Genomic DNA, 16426 nt, shown 5'->3' with positions numbered 1-16426 from the left:
GACGACCGTGCAAGCTGGCACTCCTGGATATAGTATGCCGTTCGTCGAGCGAAGATGACGGCAAAGATTGTGTTCGATAGTTTCAAGCACTATGTATAAATAATTTGCTCAATCGACGTTCTGCGCTCACAAATGTTAGTTATATTGCAGAGCAACTTGTAATGGTTCAGTCGTGTCGGCTTCACTCGTTCTAGCGGAGGCAGTTTACAATATTGTTATATAGTATATCGCTATTGTGGATCTACTGAGTTGTAAACCTTGTTTCAGTTTCTCTTGAAAATTTTTCATGTTCAACTTCTCGTTTTTATGAAAAAAATTTAGGGCATAAATTTAACGTTTTCGCTTGCATAGACGAAGCGAATTTCATTCAAATCGGTTTGACCGGTGACCACTCGAGAGGATTTCTGCATTTCACGTCACTTAGAACAGACAGGACCCGACGCCGCAAAACCTTTCTTCGGGAAAGTGGGAGTTTCAGCCCGCCTTGTCACGCTTATGCGAGTGTCTGCACGCAGTGTTCAACCAGCTAATCAGGGTTGCGAAAGAAAGTGCAGATCAACACCTCATTATACCTTGCGCCACAAAGGAAGCGCCAATTTAATTTTATTTCCTTGCGTTTCAGCACTGGGGCATCCCCCTTAGTCGGAGGTTCCGGTCGCTCAAACTATGGTTCGTAGTGAGGAGGTACGGCATCGCCGGACTACAGCACTACATCCGAGAGGTTCGGGGTCTTCTTATTAATTAATTCATTCATTCATTCATTCATTCATTCATTCATTCATTCATTCATTCATTCATTCATTCATTCATTCATTCATTCATTCATTCATTCATTCATTCTGTGCAGCACGTTCGACTGGCAAAGAAATTTGAGCAGCTGGTGCGAAGCGACTCCCGATTCGAAGTGGTTAGTCAAGTGATCTTCGGTCTCGTCTGCTTCCGGCTCAAGGTGAGAGAGTCTGGCTTTCTGAAAAGCGCACTGGCTAAGCAAGCTCTCCGAGCAGCCACTGTGCTGCTGTTGCGGATGTTTTGCCTATGCCTTCGTTTCCCGTAAACTCTCTGAAAAAAAAATTGCCCTCTTTGGATTCTGCCTTGTCCCTCAACGATAGCCTTCATCTATCTAGCATTCGCTCTCTATAACGATGTACACTTCCGGTACTTTCTGGTCGTGAACGACGTGTACGTTCAGCGCGACGTATAGCGTTCCTGAGAGGAAAGAATTCGCGAGCGCGCATTATTAGCCAAAGAAACTGAACGCAAGATTGATGATGGTTATTACCGGGGGACACGATGAACCCCGAAAAGCGTCGCAATTTTCTGGGTGTACCTCACCTCTCTTCTTTTCCTGAGCCATTTCTGCGCCTATTCGTGTAAGGCATGTGCAAGGTCCCTTACAAAAATAAGTATGCGTAGCCTACAGGTTGTCTGTACCCATCACTAGTCTATTTTGCATCCTAGGTATACTTTTCCATTGTGTCCATAGATTAACTATACACACTACAAGTAACAGTTGATCAAGCATGCAAGACCTTAAATTGCTAATTAAGTTAATCAAGCGTGCAAGGCCATAAATTGCTAATGAATGCAAAGTTATATAAAGTTTACCAATTCACGGAGCTATACCGACAAGCTATCCGCAAGCTATCGTTTGGCAGTCTTGGGCTATACGTGCGATCGGTCCTTACAAATTTTGGACGATCGTTCTGCAGTCTGATAATTAAAATGCGATTATGTAATAGTTGTGCCCGTTGCTAGAGGCGTGGCAGTCAGCCTGCGTTGAAATCCCTCTGTTTTTTTCCCTCCTCCGTTCCGTAACGTCGCCACGCAGGGCTCGAACCAGCTGAACGAAAAGCTGCTGTCGAGCATCAACGCGTCGGGCAAGCTTCACATGGTGCCGGCGTCGCTGAACGACCGCTACGTCATCCGCTTCTGCGTGTGCGCGCCGAACGCGTGCGACGCGGACATCGTCTACGCCTGGCACATCGTGAGCCAGTTCACCACCGAGCTGCTGCAGCTGCTCGGCCACGAGATCGACAAGAAGGAAGAGGAGAAGGTGAGCCGCCGGCGGGCGTGTTCGATGTTTAGAGAAAGTAGACTCGAGATCCTCGCAGTGCAAACGTATCAAAAAAATAATTACGATTCTCCTCAAATAAAAATCAATGTGCGTTTTCATTAATGAACCAAGTTCTTCTTTTTTTAGTAATCATCGGCCGCGACTACGCGCACCTCAGCTTGCATTCGTACAGGCACAGCTAAAACCATCGAAAGTGCAAATTCAACGTGTTCAACCAACAGGCCAATCCAAGATAAGTCTCCAGATATAATTTGACGATATTTTCCCCTCAGATGCTAAACTAATGTCGCACCAATATTTAAATGGCCAATTATTAGATTACGTTTCTCGCCTGGAAACAAGCAATACGATAGCCACTGATGCTTCACTGTCTGAAGAGAAGGCTGGCGTAGCCATTTTCTCTCCTTCTCTCTGTTGGTCCTTTTCAATACGTCTTCCAAATTACACGCCTATTTCCATAGCAGACTTATTGGCTATTGTTCTAGCACTGCGCAAACTTCCCGCTAATCAATCGTCAGCTGTCGTAGTTCCAGATTAGATTCTGGGTCGGAACTTGTGTCGCTTTCCACGGCAGCGAATACAGCTACTATCTTATGTTTCAAAATTTAGTCCCTACAACTTTACAAAAAATTAATTTGCTGTGGGTTCCTGGCCGTTCAGTTTATATTTAAATGAAATGGCAAATGTATTAGCCAGAACGTCTTTAAGTAGACATTTGATTCCTGTTTTACTGGATACACCACTGCATCGAGATACAGAAAATTTTGTTTGCAAAATGATTTAAGTAAATTAGGGGTAATACCATCTCCAGACTTTCAGCATCTAGGTTTTCTGCTGGAGTAAACAGTGGTGTCTTTCTAGGCAGTAGGAAGTTACATACACCAGACTACGCTGTCGCATCCCGCAATTGAATTTTTGCTTGCATAGAGCTGGTCTAGCGATGTTCCCTCTATGACACTATTGTAAGGAAATTGAATCAATAGACCACTATTTTCTATCATGTAGACGATATTCACACCAGAGAAAGATATTACTCGAAGCTCTGTCGCTGCGAAATTGCATTAGGAATAATTATACCAGTATTATCATCACTTGGGGCCTTGACAGTCACAGAAACGTTTGTTCTGCAGTATTTTATTGTTTAACTGAAACAAAAAGGTTACCCTCCTAATTATTGTTTCTTCATTCTAGATAACAAATCGGCATTCATTTCACCTCAATTGGTTTCTCTAAATTCTTTATTAACATGAATTTCTCCTTGACTGTAGCCTCTTTGAACATTCCCTTTTCCGTTAGTCTGACTGCTCGCTCGCATACTAGTCTAGTTATTGCATCATCTCCTTTTTTTGTATTTCTTTTACATTGCGTTTATCGCCTTCAAATAAGAATTTCCTTTAGCTACCTCCTGCCGCCCGATTCTTGGCCTAACCCCCTTAGTGGATGCAAGCCATCACAGAGGTTGATGATAATAATAATAATAATAATAATAATAATAATAATAATAATAATAATAATAATAATAATAATAATAATAATAATAATAATAATAATAATCGATGGCCACGCTTGCGGACGCACTCTTTCTGGGCTTCTGTGCTGAGACACTCCCACATGGATATGGGCGTCGCCACGAAAAGTTGCTTTGCGAATCATATCTCATTTGTCATCTTAATTTCTCATCTTTTCTTTTCAGGTATATTTATTATCGTTAATTCAGAGTGACTCTTGAAGAAAAAGATACTTCTGCTTGACTTGTCCTTCCTTTATTTATCATTATTATAATTTTTTTCCTAAATTCATCCTTCTAATGCAATCGTGCAATCCCCCCGACTCTTCGCCAATCCCCCTAAGTAAGTAGGTGCCCACTGGCTTTAAGGTTATCATCATCACCATCACCACCACTCTAGCGCAATGCTTCTCAAGCTCTCTCTCGTCAAGAACGCCTTGACAGACGCTTGGAGGCCATTCCGGAATCCCAAAGAGTACATCTTTTTAAACATGCTGAGAAAGCCAGACGTCGAACTGTTCTGTAACAATATGCATTCCATTATAACGTGTTATGAACTTCGTACACCGCTGTCAGTCCATAACTACACAAAAAGCGTGATCGTATAGGATAGTGCTTACTTCCAGTGTCGAGTTGAAAATTTTAGAGTACAATTAAAGATTATTGGCGTTCGTTTGCATAGTTTGACATAGATGTGAGCAACACGGTTATGCTTAGCTTTTGTGAAATGCTTCGTCAGGCCATCTGCTCTCTCTTTTTTTATTTGTATTCATTGGATAGTGCAGGCCAGAAAGCGCGAACAGGAGGAACAAGAATTAAAAACACAGTAACGGTGTCAACATCTCAGAATGCCAAAATAAGAAAGCACAAAATAGGCACTGATTTCTGCTACAGATCTGAGGCAAAGCTCAGGCAGACTGAGTCAATAATTGTACCTGGATAGACGGAATACTTGAACTAGTTTGTCTTGGCAAAATGTGAAGTTACTGAAAATAAGTTCGAGTGACGAGATTCTCAGGTTGATAGAGATAGAACGCATGGGGCAGTTACTTTTGCACAAGGTACTGCGTTATACGCTCAGCTGTACTTCTTATCTAAACATTTCTGCAACTGGCCACTGTTTGCGAAGATTTTCTTTAAAATTGGAGATTTCTATAGATTTTATGGGCCGCGAAGAGTGGCCAAAATTTCCTATATCATCAAATAAATAAATGATTCAACCAAAGCTGTTGACGATTTTTTCGCATTTTTCATTTAGTTATCTGGGCACAACGCTTCTGCCGATTAGAAAACGCGCCACTTCGGCGCTTTGCGCGTTCGTGTATCGGACAGCCGTTTTGCTTTAGCATCTCACTTTTCGTTTGCACTGCTCGCCATTGCATGGGTTGAGCACAGCGAGCATGAATGTGAACGGGTCGTTTCAGGAGCCTCACCACACTGTGCTCGACACGACGTACGACAGCTACATCAGCTGCTCGGACAGGATGACGCATGGATGAAGCGGCCGGGCATGTGCGCCTGGCCCTGCCACCACCACCCCCACCTCCCGCAACTGCGTGCATCCCTTGAATGCGCACGTCGTAGGATCCCGTTTGTCTACTGCTTGGCAACTGCTGAGACAACCTGCATGTTTGCGCTTTGCACCTGCCTGACTTCGTCGCGCCCGCGCTGCATGGAATCCCCCGTGACGCCATTTCCAGCCAAATGTTCATCGCCAAAAACCGTCCCTGTGCTGGCGAGAAACATAGGACTTGTTCCATAGTGTGCGTGATAATTTGCATGATGTGCATAATCAGATCGATGTTTAGGGTTCTGCGTGGTGCTTGTGATTAGACACGCGCGCTGATTAAACTGCCCTGTTATTAACCCTAGACTTGAAACAGGCATCAACCGTGAACTCCGGTCTACGACGCTAACCGCTTATGGGTTCGTTGCGATACAGGCCCTTCATGATGAACCACGCTCAAGCGTTGCTGCGTGCATGTTAAATATCTTAACCAGTTAAGGAAAGTGTTCTAACCTGTCAATATCCCGAAGTACGCCACTGTAAAGCAAAAGAATGACAATGAGAAAGGAATATAGTTATGCAGAGGTTCACGCAAACGTCCTACAATCTTATATCAACATTTATGTACGTCTTTTCCACACAAGTGTAGCCCACTGTGAGCGTCACCGGTGTGAGTCTGGTGTCCTATTGCGGAGGGGCAATCGCAATACTCTAAAAAGCCTAAAGCTGAGACTTTCTATGTACGTCTTTTCTAATATCAGAGTAGGCAAGTACCTACAACTGCAGCTCCGCCAGAGTACATCCAGTTCTAGAGGGTGCAGATACATTCATACTCTCAAAGCAGGGCAATGCCTGCAACCTGAGTTACGTGTTTTCGCTGCTCAGCGAAGGGTTACTACTGTATACGAAGTTGAATTTGTGGCATATTAGCAAACTCATTTCTCTTTAGGTATAAGCATACGAAGTGTTTGTACACTTTAGCGAAAAAACACTATGCATGAAGAGCTGGTCATTGCATGAGGACATGTGGATGCTTTAGCCTTGAAGCTGCAAGTATGATTGTCGTGCAATTCACCGCGTACTTTTGTATCTTCACTTTTGAATATGAATATGAATATGAATTGCAAAAATTGCAATGAATATGAATTGCATATGAATTGTCAAAAAGAAAACGTAAACTCAGACATCCTAAATACTGAATTATAATCAGTATAGTATAGCTACAGGAACTGTCGGACAAATAATTTGTATTTAATGTATCCACGAAGTGGCAAGTGAGGTTTCTTCCACTGCTTATCACAGCATCAAGTGCAATCTTAAAAAAAAAGCACTAACTATTCTACAGTAAAGCTCGCTCAAGATTGCACAATGGTAACAGAAGCCTAATCATCCTTTTCACTCATCGAGCTCAACAAAATATCAAAACCACAAACGCACGAAAGCTGTTCTAAAAATTGAGCTGAATATGATTCGCTCTGTGCTCTTCCATTTCTCCTGCCATTTCTGTTTCTCACGTTGTTGCATCGACTAGTGTTTTCTTTTTTTTTCTCTGTGTTATGCGCTGGAAATGAAAAAGCCCAACATTGCTGCACTTCGAAAATAACTTTGTGAAAGTGTGTGCTAGCCGATATAAAAAAAACAATAAAGAATGCTTAAGCACTCTGATGTGTTAAAAGTGCACTAACGGCGATTTTTTTTAACCTTGCATAAATGATGCTGTTGAATTCGTAAAAGAGTTGAACTCTCGTTCTCGTGCTTAAGGATGAGAGCACAGCATAGCGCAGGTGCCTTGGTTGTGCACATTTCATTCTGCATCCAAATTTTGCAGCAATTCTTGTTTTTTGAAAATAATTTTCGCACTTCGTCATGTGCTGTCATGTCACCGTTATCCTCTCGGCATGGCACGTACGAGATGATTGGAAGCGAGTGAAAGGTATCCATACAAAATATGATCCCTATTTTACTCACCTTTTTCTTCTCATTCTTTTGCTGTTGAGCACTTACACTTGCCGTTAAACGGAGTTTTGATGTTGGCGTTTTTCTTGGGCATGTGAGTTGCGCATCAGATAAAAAAATATCTACCGCAGCAAACTTTATGTTGTGACAAGGGAAATATTTTGCTTATTAGCGCTTGTTGTTGTCGCTACAACTAGAGCTCATGTTGTAATAGTGCAATTTGTTGTTATTTGACCTGACATCCTGTCGTCGCGAGAATGTCGCTTTTGTCTTGTCTTGCCGACAAGGCATTCTACTCGGGAAGATAGGAAACGTCGGATCAAAGACATGACTTTTTGTAGCACGCTACTAAGAAATCGTCTGTTGATTGTTTTCGGCTAAGTGAACTTAGTTTTGTTATTGTTTTTAGCACACACGATAGGGCTGAGCCGAGATTTAGTTTCTTGTTTGTCGTCGTTGTCATGAACTCCCTCATCTTCGTTTTCCGTATTGTTTTGTTTTTTGTTTTTCATAGGCCCCTTTTATTAGAGCGAAAAGAGAATGATACTAGATTATTCGTTGCCTCGTACGAGCTATGCATGTATAGCTAATGCATGACTGCTTGTAGCGCAGCTAGAGGTATTTCTCTAGTGTGTCACAAAGGGTTCTGAGGACCAGAGATATATATATATACGCATAAAAGGCATGTACATTGTTGTTTCATATTTGTGATGTCAATACATTTGTACATATACTGTCAAGAGAAGAAATATTCTGTCTTTTATTCTTTGCGTGCGGTGTTGTTTTCTCGCAGTAGAGTCAAGTTTTCTCACGTCACAACGACTGAAAGAAAAGTACACTTGAGCACAACAGTTTTCAAAGCACTGAAGTCACGAAAAGGGGGCGTGTCACCGCAGCTTCGGCACGCACCCGGCCTTGATGTCATGAATGCAGTGTTGCGTTGCATCCACGGAGTAGGTGCACTGCAAGATTTCATTTTTTAGCGCGGATATCTCGTCCGCGCTAAAAACAGTCTTACAGGGTTCAAACTGTAACTTTTTTTTTCGCGGATTCTGTGCTCCTAGAACCGTTACTGACAGGTGTACACGGTGTCATAAAGGACACCGAATTCGGATTTAAGCGACGATCAATCGGGGTGTCTGGGTTCGAACCTGACATGATGTAGCAAGTAGGCTCCCCGTTGAAAATTTAGTTTCACTGAAAGCTTTCACGTAAAGCGTCTGTGTTAATTCGGTCACTGCGGCCTCTTGAAGGCAGCTATACCGTGTTCCCTATGATGTTGTACGAGAGAGTACGTGCGACAATAAGGAAAAAATAAAACGAGAAAAAACGTAAGGACACACATACACGACTACAACTTCGAGAAATCAGGTTTCAGAAAGTGAAAATCTTGGTGGGATCCGTGTGTCGGTTATACTCGAACGAACGAACCAACGAAGGAATACTAAATGAACACCTAATTCCGCCATAACCACCTCCACAATACCCAGAGCAGCCGGGACTCTGTCGTTTCTTCACAGATGCCATTATCTGTTATCACCCTTTCTTTCTTCTTTTTGTGTTTCCTAGTTTCCTATCAGGTTAGAGCGCAAACGCTCAGGCTGACCTCTGCCTTTCTGCAAGTAAATTATTCTACTTCTAATTCAAATAAACGTTATTTATCTCATGTCCCTCTTAACCGTTTCCTTTCCCTCTACCTTTCCCCCAGAGGCCTTGTGCGTTTGCAAGAAACTTCCGATTTCTTTGTTAATAAAGTTTTTTTTTTCAGTAACGAGGTGACCATGTGTTGCTTTCGCATTCGGGTTCCTTTGCATGGCTTGACACAGACAAAAACAATCAATATAGTATAACGGGCAGCAAAGGTCCCTTCGCGACGACCAGCAGTATATAGTAGGCGAGAAATGGTTACTTCACTCTTTGACATTGCGTCGTGCTCGTTCCTCTCAACGGCGACAAAGAGATCCAATCTCTGACAACTGATCGGCCAAGCGCCCCGCATGATATTGCAAATGTGACAACAAATACCTAGATGTCACAGAAGGAGCAGTTCACGCACGACAGTGCACTATCACACAACTGTTTCAACGGGTAAACGAAGTACTTCGTTTCTGACCATGGCGCCAAGATGGTGAAATATTCGAGTTGGTGAAAAATGAAACAGGGGGCTTCGTAGTTCCTTGCGGATCTTGGTGAGGCCCAGGGCCCAACAATTCAGGAAACATGTTCTTCCTACGCCAAATTTGGGCGGCGCCATACAGGCTCCAACTTTTTAACTGCTCGAGAAAAGACACATGTCCAGGTAAAAATGTATATAGATGCTCAAGGCTGTGGTCAATTAGGAGTAATGGTTCTACGACAACGACATGGTTATTCTGGCACTACCTTCGCTGATGTACAGATGCAGAGCAAAGGTTAACCTAAGGGCAGTCCTGAACATACGTGATATGTTTTATACATTACCTCGTTACTTAAACAAGCGTATGTCTGTGTATGCCTTTCCACGTGCCGTTGGAGATGGATGCAACCGCGTGAAGAAACTTTCCTTGGTAGAGTATTTCAACGAGGACGTTCTTTCTTGTCGTTGTTCTTGTTTTAGAGAAGTCTGCCTTCACGAAACAGTAAAAGGCCAGCATGTAGTAAAATGCGTGACGTCACACTGACGTCGTCAGCGCGGTGCATGGTTTGGGGCGTAATTCAAAAAGGTAAGTTCGGCCTTCATTTCCTGCGCGGATAAGATTCTTTAGCCAAAGAAACGCAAAGATTATTTCAAAGAATAGCTTACTGGTTAAGCATACTTAACATATCTGGTTAGTGTCATTTTCACGAACTGGATTAAATGGCGCTTCGGTGATATCCTTGACGCTCTTGATTTTGTCCATTTTTGTTCGTTTCTCATCCGTTTGTACTGACCCTCTCAAACCAACTTTTTGGTACTTTCCCATGAAGTAAATTCAACATGACGGTTCATGCGGCGTAAGCATTAGAAAATGCCACGGCACATGTTCTTTGAATAACACCATTCCTCCACACAAAAAGGGTAGCGCCATGCACGAGTCCGTTGACGGCGCTGCGCTCGTACGTTAACTTTAAGCGGAAAAGCGCCGCCGTGCTAAATCAGGGGGGGGGGGGGGGGGTATTCTATAAGGGTCCACCTAGTGCACTGTCCATTTCGGCCGCTGCTGATTGGCTAGGGCCGCTCGTCCCCTCCTCTCTCGTAGAGCTGCACCCATAAGCAGCGGCCTAAATGGACAGTCCACTACGTGGATTCTTACAGAATACCTTCCTCCCCCCCCCCACCCCCCGGAGTCGTATTTCGCAAGGATCTATTACATTTCATTCCTTTCGTCGTTCGACACTGGCTCGGACGCCACCGTGCCACTGTTATTGCACTGACTATCCCCTCGGCGAGACAGTTCATACCAAAAATAACGGGAACTGAGTCGTCACGAATTGGGGTTCGTAAACCGGTTTTTCGGGTGGCGAACCAGGGAATCGCCGGTTTTCTGACGAGGCGGTGACGGCGGCGAAGCAGCGACCGATCTCACGCGCCCACTCGCCGCCCGTCTTCGCAGGAGGCCAAGATATGCGAGGAGTCGGCGGACGAGGTGTTCGTGCTGGAGCGGAAGCAGCACAGCCTGCGCTACCGGCGCAGCTTCTTCGTGCGCATGGTGTCCGACCCGAAGCTGTACAACCCCAAGATCGTGCGCGCCCTGTCCGGCTCGACGAGCAGCGAGCCGCATCCGCGGGGCCAGCCCAGCGAGTCGCCCCCGGCCGAGTCGCCCACGTACACGGGCGAGGTGGTCGCCCCGCTCTAGGCGCCGCCGCCGCCCATGCCGCCGGCGCACCAGCACGCGTGCAGCGACCACCGCGAGCGTCTTCGCACGAGCAACTCCGCCGGGAACGCGTGCCACTGTCGTTCGCTGTGCTCGGAACAGCTGCCCGAGTAGAGAGAGAGAGCCTGTTACCCGAAGGGGATCGAGTGAGCGTAACGGGGGAGGGGGAGGCACGTTATGCGCTGCTACAAGTATGTGTGCTCCATTAGAGAGTTTTAGATTAGAGGACCCAAGCGACTTGCGTACCCAAGAACTAGGGGCCACGGTACTGCGCACGCGCAGACACCTCCGTCTTGGTCTGCGCATGCGCAGTACCGTCGCCCCTAGTCCTTGCGTACGCAAACCCCTTGCGCCCCCTAACCTAGAACTCTCCATTGTCTGCGCGTCTTACCGTCTGCGAAATGCTGGACAGGTTGACGGGTGCAACCACTGATCAGATCGGTGGGTACAACTGGGGAGCACTGCAGCTGCTCTGGTGAGGACATCTTGCAAAGCTGTGTTCAACCTCGACACGCTTGAAGTGGATTGCCTGAGTGTTCTCGTTGAAGTGAAAAGAGCCAATTCGTATACATACATGCGCGGATATTACGTTCTGCCGACGACTTTATGTCAGCAGACAAGCGAAACGGAGTCGGTCGCGGCAGTAGTAATTATGCATGCTCTGGTTGAATTCAGCGACCCAACGTGTCGCCATCAGTGGGCCATGGTTGCGTCTACGTTCCCGGTATTTGCAAACGGTAATACGTATACGAACGGACAAAATTTAGAGCGTTTCAGCGCATCGCAGGCATATTGTCGTAAACGTGAAGGCACGTGAAGGCATGGACGCGAACAAGAGCAAGGTGCGGCGTCTTGTGACGACTGAATGCATTCCACTTATCCGCAGAAAAAAACATATCGGCAGCGAAAGGCTTATCATCGCGAATCTATTTTTGTACATTATTTTTTTCGGAGAGAAGATCGATGGGACGAGAGAAAGTTTTCCAATGCGTTTTGGTTCATCACGGTGTCGCATAATGCCGTGATCTACCAAACGCTCATGTCTACGTTAGCGCGGCTTCGCGATGCTGAAGTTGCTATCTCTGAGCTCCCGCATTCGCAAAAATTATCTTCTTTAAGCGGCTTCTGCGATTGGCCGTCAGCGCGGTGGTCGTTTCATTATTATCACGACGATCGCTATCACGAACAGCGAGTGCCGGAACGCTGGCAAATGAGGAAGCTCCCTTACATAAGAGAAGCTTTGCGAATACGGGCCCCAAATTGGCGATATGCGCTATGATCCTTCTATGCCCCAGCGCGTAAGGGCTACAGGGACCTCTGATTCGGTATCATATTCTGGACTAGATGACGGAATAGGTCTGGATGGAGCTATAGACCACCGTGTTATGCTCACATATATGCCTAACGTTCAGTTCAGTCCAGTTTATTTCCTTACAGAACGGCTAACTTAACGGCCGTGATTAGGTCACGTGTTCCAAAAGAGAGCACATTTCAAGGATAAACGAACTGAGGACTGCCATTTTGTTTTCTCATATTGAGCGTCCCGCGTTGTAGACTACAATCGCGTATAGCGTACGTCTCATAGAGATAGCGGATGCCGCAAATGTTGGTTGTCCAGTCACAACTAGTGCTTAACATACCGACGTAACTTATTCGCGAAGGTGCGGTAGTTGACTGCGACCCTTGCGAACGTCGTACGCAGCGTGGACGCGCGGTCGCAACTGTGGGAGTGCGGCCGCGCTATGAACCTTCCAAATTGTAAGACTCGGATTACTGCCGTTAACGTCTCTAAGAATAGGCGTCACCGCACGTACATTGTCCAATAAGGAGTCGCATAACGACGCGTTCGTTACGCGAGTAACGCACAATGTGACTGCTATATATTAGGCGGTAGTCTGAAAGCATAAGCCGCTCGCAAGCACCATAGCAAAAGGTGTGCGCCGGTACGCCCGTAAATGACGTCATGCGCGGGAGAACAAACAATGTGGCACGGACGCAGAGAAGTCGGAGCGTGGGTGACCGCAGACAAAGGGGGTGCAGTGGCTTGTGCGTTGTTCGCTCGCAAAGACTCGCGCATCGGTGCTCGTTACGCAACGCGTGCGCTGACACCTTTACGGCTGTACCGTGAAAATAACTTTCGGTTGCATGGAAGAGGGGGATACAGCGGCTGCGGGAATGAATTCATCGAACCGGGGCGCTCTCGTATCGTTTATGAAAAGCTTATAGCTGAAGTTTAGCAGTCTCATAAAGCAACTTCAGCACTTAAATTGCGTAACCCCTTCGGTGAAACGATAATAACGATGTCACTATACTGTCAGCAAGCAAAACGAGGGAAAAGAATGAAGCGATAAAGAAATTTCACTACGTTTCGTTGTGGTCTATGGTGCAGATAGGTAAATAAAAACAACGTTAAGTTCCGGTTTCATCGGTCAATCAAGTCGTTGCAGATCTGTCTTTATGGGCAAGCAATTTGATGCTCGCGCGATCCACAAAGTGATCAAAGCAAAAGCGTTATTCCAACAATATTGCACTACATTGGGATGCGGCCGCGATATCGGCAAATGTTAATCAGGCTAGACTTCGAACGACTCTGATGGAATTACACGAAAACGGAACTGCATGCGACTTCGATGAGCGCTCACCGTCGTGTCAATGAATCTGCCGTAGCGCTAATACAGGCCGAAATATGATTAGCCTTGGGCCGTATGTATGGCCTTGTGACTCTTTCAATTCCTACTAATTTATTAAAAGGAGCAATAGAGATCTTTGAGAAAATTTGGCTGAATGTAATCAGTGAAAGCCCTCGGTCTTCCTCTGCGCGTGTCGTCCTAGTACAATAACCTAACGTTCGAGTTGCAAAAGAGCGTACAAGCAAGACGAAACTGAAGAAAATCGTGCGTTCAAATAGAACGCTTTCATTTGGCTGCTCCGGAATTACGATGTCCTCATTGGGGATATCCAATGCTCACCGAATTCTGTCGGCCTTTACCGTTACGGCTAGTCGTACGTGTCCGTTGACCCGGATTAGGGGCGTGATATGTACAGGGTGTCCCAGCTATCATGCACCAAGATTTAAAATATGCAGATGCCACGTAACTGGACAGAACCACGTAATGTTGTTTTCTGTCACTTGGGGTGTGAGTGAGTGAGTGAGTGAGTGAGTGAGTGAGTGAGTGAGTGAGTGAGTGAGTGAGTGAGTGAGTGAGTGAGTGAGTGAGTGAGTGAGTGAGTGAGTGAGTGAGTGAGTGAGTGAGTGAGTGAGTGAGTGAGTGAGTGAGTGAGTGAGTGAGTGAGTGAGTGAGTGAGTGAGTGAGTGAGTGAGATAGCTTTATTTGTAATCCGTCGATTGGGAGGCCCTGGCCTGGGGCCGCCTAGATGGCCACTAGGAGCTGTTGTTCCCGTACGGCCTCCATGGCTCGCTGGACGGCCCAAAGTTCTGAGCTGAGCAGCGCGGCCGACCACCGCGTCCGTAGATTTTCTGGGGAGACTGCCATTTTATCTTGATATATTTAACACCCCCACAACAAGTGTTGAAGGATGGATCTAGCAGACTTGCATAGATTGCATACATCGCTCTCGTATATCTCGGAGTATAAAGTAATGAGTTGCACGGGATTCGTATAGGTTTGTGCTTGTACTCACCTCCAATCAACGGACTCAGCTCTGTTCAATTTAGTGGGAGGCGTTTGGAGGTACCCAGATTTCTTTCTCTCTTTTTTTTGCAAACCGCCTGATTACATAATGAGTCTTAGCTAATTAAGAAACTTTTCAAATATTATAATTAGATGACAAGTGTCAATGAAAAAGAATGCAGAGCAACATGAAAAACTTCGGTAGACCTTTCTGTTGCTCAATACGTGCTACATAAAAGCGTTTTTCCGAGCGTGAAAGAACCCCACGAATACACGCAAAGTGCCTCGAGCGGCCAGTCACTCGGCAATTTTGCGTGTGTTCGCGGATTCTTTAACGCTCGCGAAAACACTTTTATGCAGCACATATTGAGCATCAGAAAGCTGTATCGCGAGTTTTTCATGTTGCCCTACATTTCTTCCATTGACACTTTTCATCTAATTATAATATTTGAGAGGGTGATAAATTAATTCAAACTAGCGTAATCACGCGGAATGCAAGAAAATCTGAGCGTCTCCAAGCGACGGCACACAACATTACCTTGGTTCTGTCCAGTTACGTGGTCATTTGCCTGCTTTCAAATCTTGGTGCATGATAGTTGGGAATCCCTGTATATCCTTTCTTTTTTTTTTTTCAGAGCGACTTGTAGCGCGCGTCTGCGCAATGAAACGCAAGTTTAGCGTTAGAATATCCACACGAAGAAACTGCGTGAGGCTTTGAAGATCGCTTCAGCTCCCGTTTAAGCTGGATTCACACGACGGGCCGGGTCGACAATTCAATAGGTGCAACGAAACTGGGGTGCAACGAATCGCATCACTATGGCGACCCGTCTGCGATGTGATTCGGCGGAACTAAGCCACGTCATGCTCGTCCGCGGGAGTGGGTCCGTCGTGCGGATCCAGCTTTAACGCATCCTTACGAACCCCCGAGTGCCAGGTTCAGTGGAGGCGGGACCCCGCGGAAGCTTAGGACACGAAGCACATATTTCCAAGCGACCACGAAAAGACGCAGCGGCACGGCATGAATGTAGCAAAGAAAGAAGAAAAGGAAAGAAAGCGAGCGCGCGGCATATGCAACGGCGGAGCACAGAGAATGTGGGTGTCGAGCTAATCTGCGTCCCGCGACGGAAGACGATCTACGTGACGCTGCGGCTCTCTCCCCACAATCCCCACAAAAGGCCTCCCGACACCCTCGCCCCCCCCCCCCATGTTCTCCCTAATCCTCGTGCTCACACGCCACGCGTGTCAAATGGCCGGAGGTCGCAGGTTCCATCCTCCGGCATCACTCCAGCCTCCGGTCCTGGTGTCAAGCCCAGCTGTTCTTTATTTTCCGCACTGTGTGAAGGGACCCTTGGGGTACCGCTATAACTGTTGTATGCATGCGACACACGCGTTGTGTACTAATAAAAGAGCCCCGTTTATTGCAGTCAGTGACGTCAATCGTCCTTCTTTCTGCACGGCCTTCGTAGAGGCCAGGGGCGGTATTCTCGAACGATTACGTTCGTAGATATACGAGGGTCACCAGACGCGTCGCAGTATACTGCTGACGGCCGTCCCATTGACACTGCACCGAGCTTCCCCTTCCTCTCTTGCTCTTCTTTCCTTCTTTTTTTGCAATATCTCTTCTATATTATTTTTTATTCCCCTTACCGCATTTCTCAGAACAGGGCAGCCAGCTGGTATGAGAACTGGCTAAGCTCCCTGTCTTCCCGTCTATTCCTGCTTGCTCCTCCTCCTCTATTCGCACAGCTCCAAGAACGCTGTCGGCTATATGCACTTCTACGCGTTCGGGCCTGAGTCACGCAAAATTTGGCGAAAGTGATCGCCTCCCCGAAAGTGGTCGGTCGAGAATACTGCCCTTGGTGTTTGCTTGGCTATCGCGTGAATCGTTGTGGGTGACAATTAAAGGTTCATATTCTC

At 46.2% G+C, this 16426-nt stretch overlaps 2 protein-coding genes across 8 annotated transcripts in view; both read left to right on the top strand.

Moving 5' to 3' along the window:
- LOC135914886 (aromatic-L-amino-acid decarboxylase-like) overlaps positions 1–7807 on the top strand; it is a 168429-nt gene extending 160622 nt beyond the window's left edge. For all 7 annotated transcript variants that reach the window (XM_065447810.2, XM_065447811.1, XM_065447812.1 and 4 more), the window contains 4 exons: positions 623–721; positions 848–949; positions 1829–2053; positions 5006–7807. In XM_065447810.2, coding sequence (XP_065303882.2) covers positions 623–721; positions 848–949; positions 1829–2053; positions 5006–5080 — 501 coding nt within the window. In that variant the 3' untranslated portion in view covers positions 5081–7807. The remainder of the gene's footprint in view (positions 1–622; positions 722–847; positions 950–1828; positions 2054–5005) is intronic.
- A 2764-nt stretch (positions 7808–10571) lies between these two features.
- On the top strand, positions 10572–15932 carry LOC135914917 (tyrosine decarboxylase-like; the record flags this gene model as incomplete). The annotated part of the gene is made up of 1 exon (XM_065447860.2): positions 10572–15932. A coding segment is annotated over one exon (288 nt), but the record flags the coding sequence as incomplete, so codon positions are not given.
- Between the last annotated feature and the right edge of the window lie 494 nt (positions 15933–16426).

Source organism: Dermacentor albipictus, chromosome 2, assembly GCF_038994185.2.
Source record: "Dermacentor albipictus isolate Rhodes 1998 colony chromosome 2, USDA_Dalb.pri_finalv2, whole genome shotgun sequence".
Taxonomy (NCBI): Eukaryota; Metazoa; Arthropoda; class Arachnida; order Ixodida; family Ixodidae; genus Dermacentor; species Dermacentor albipictus.
Note: the sequence above shows the minus strand (reverse complement) of the source record. Positions and strands in the feature narration are given on the sequence as shown.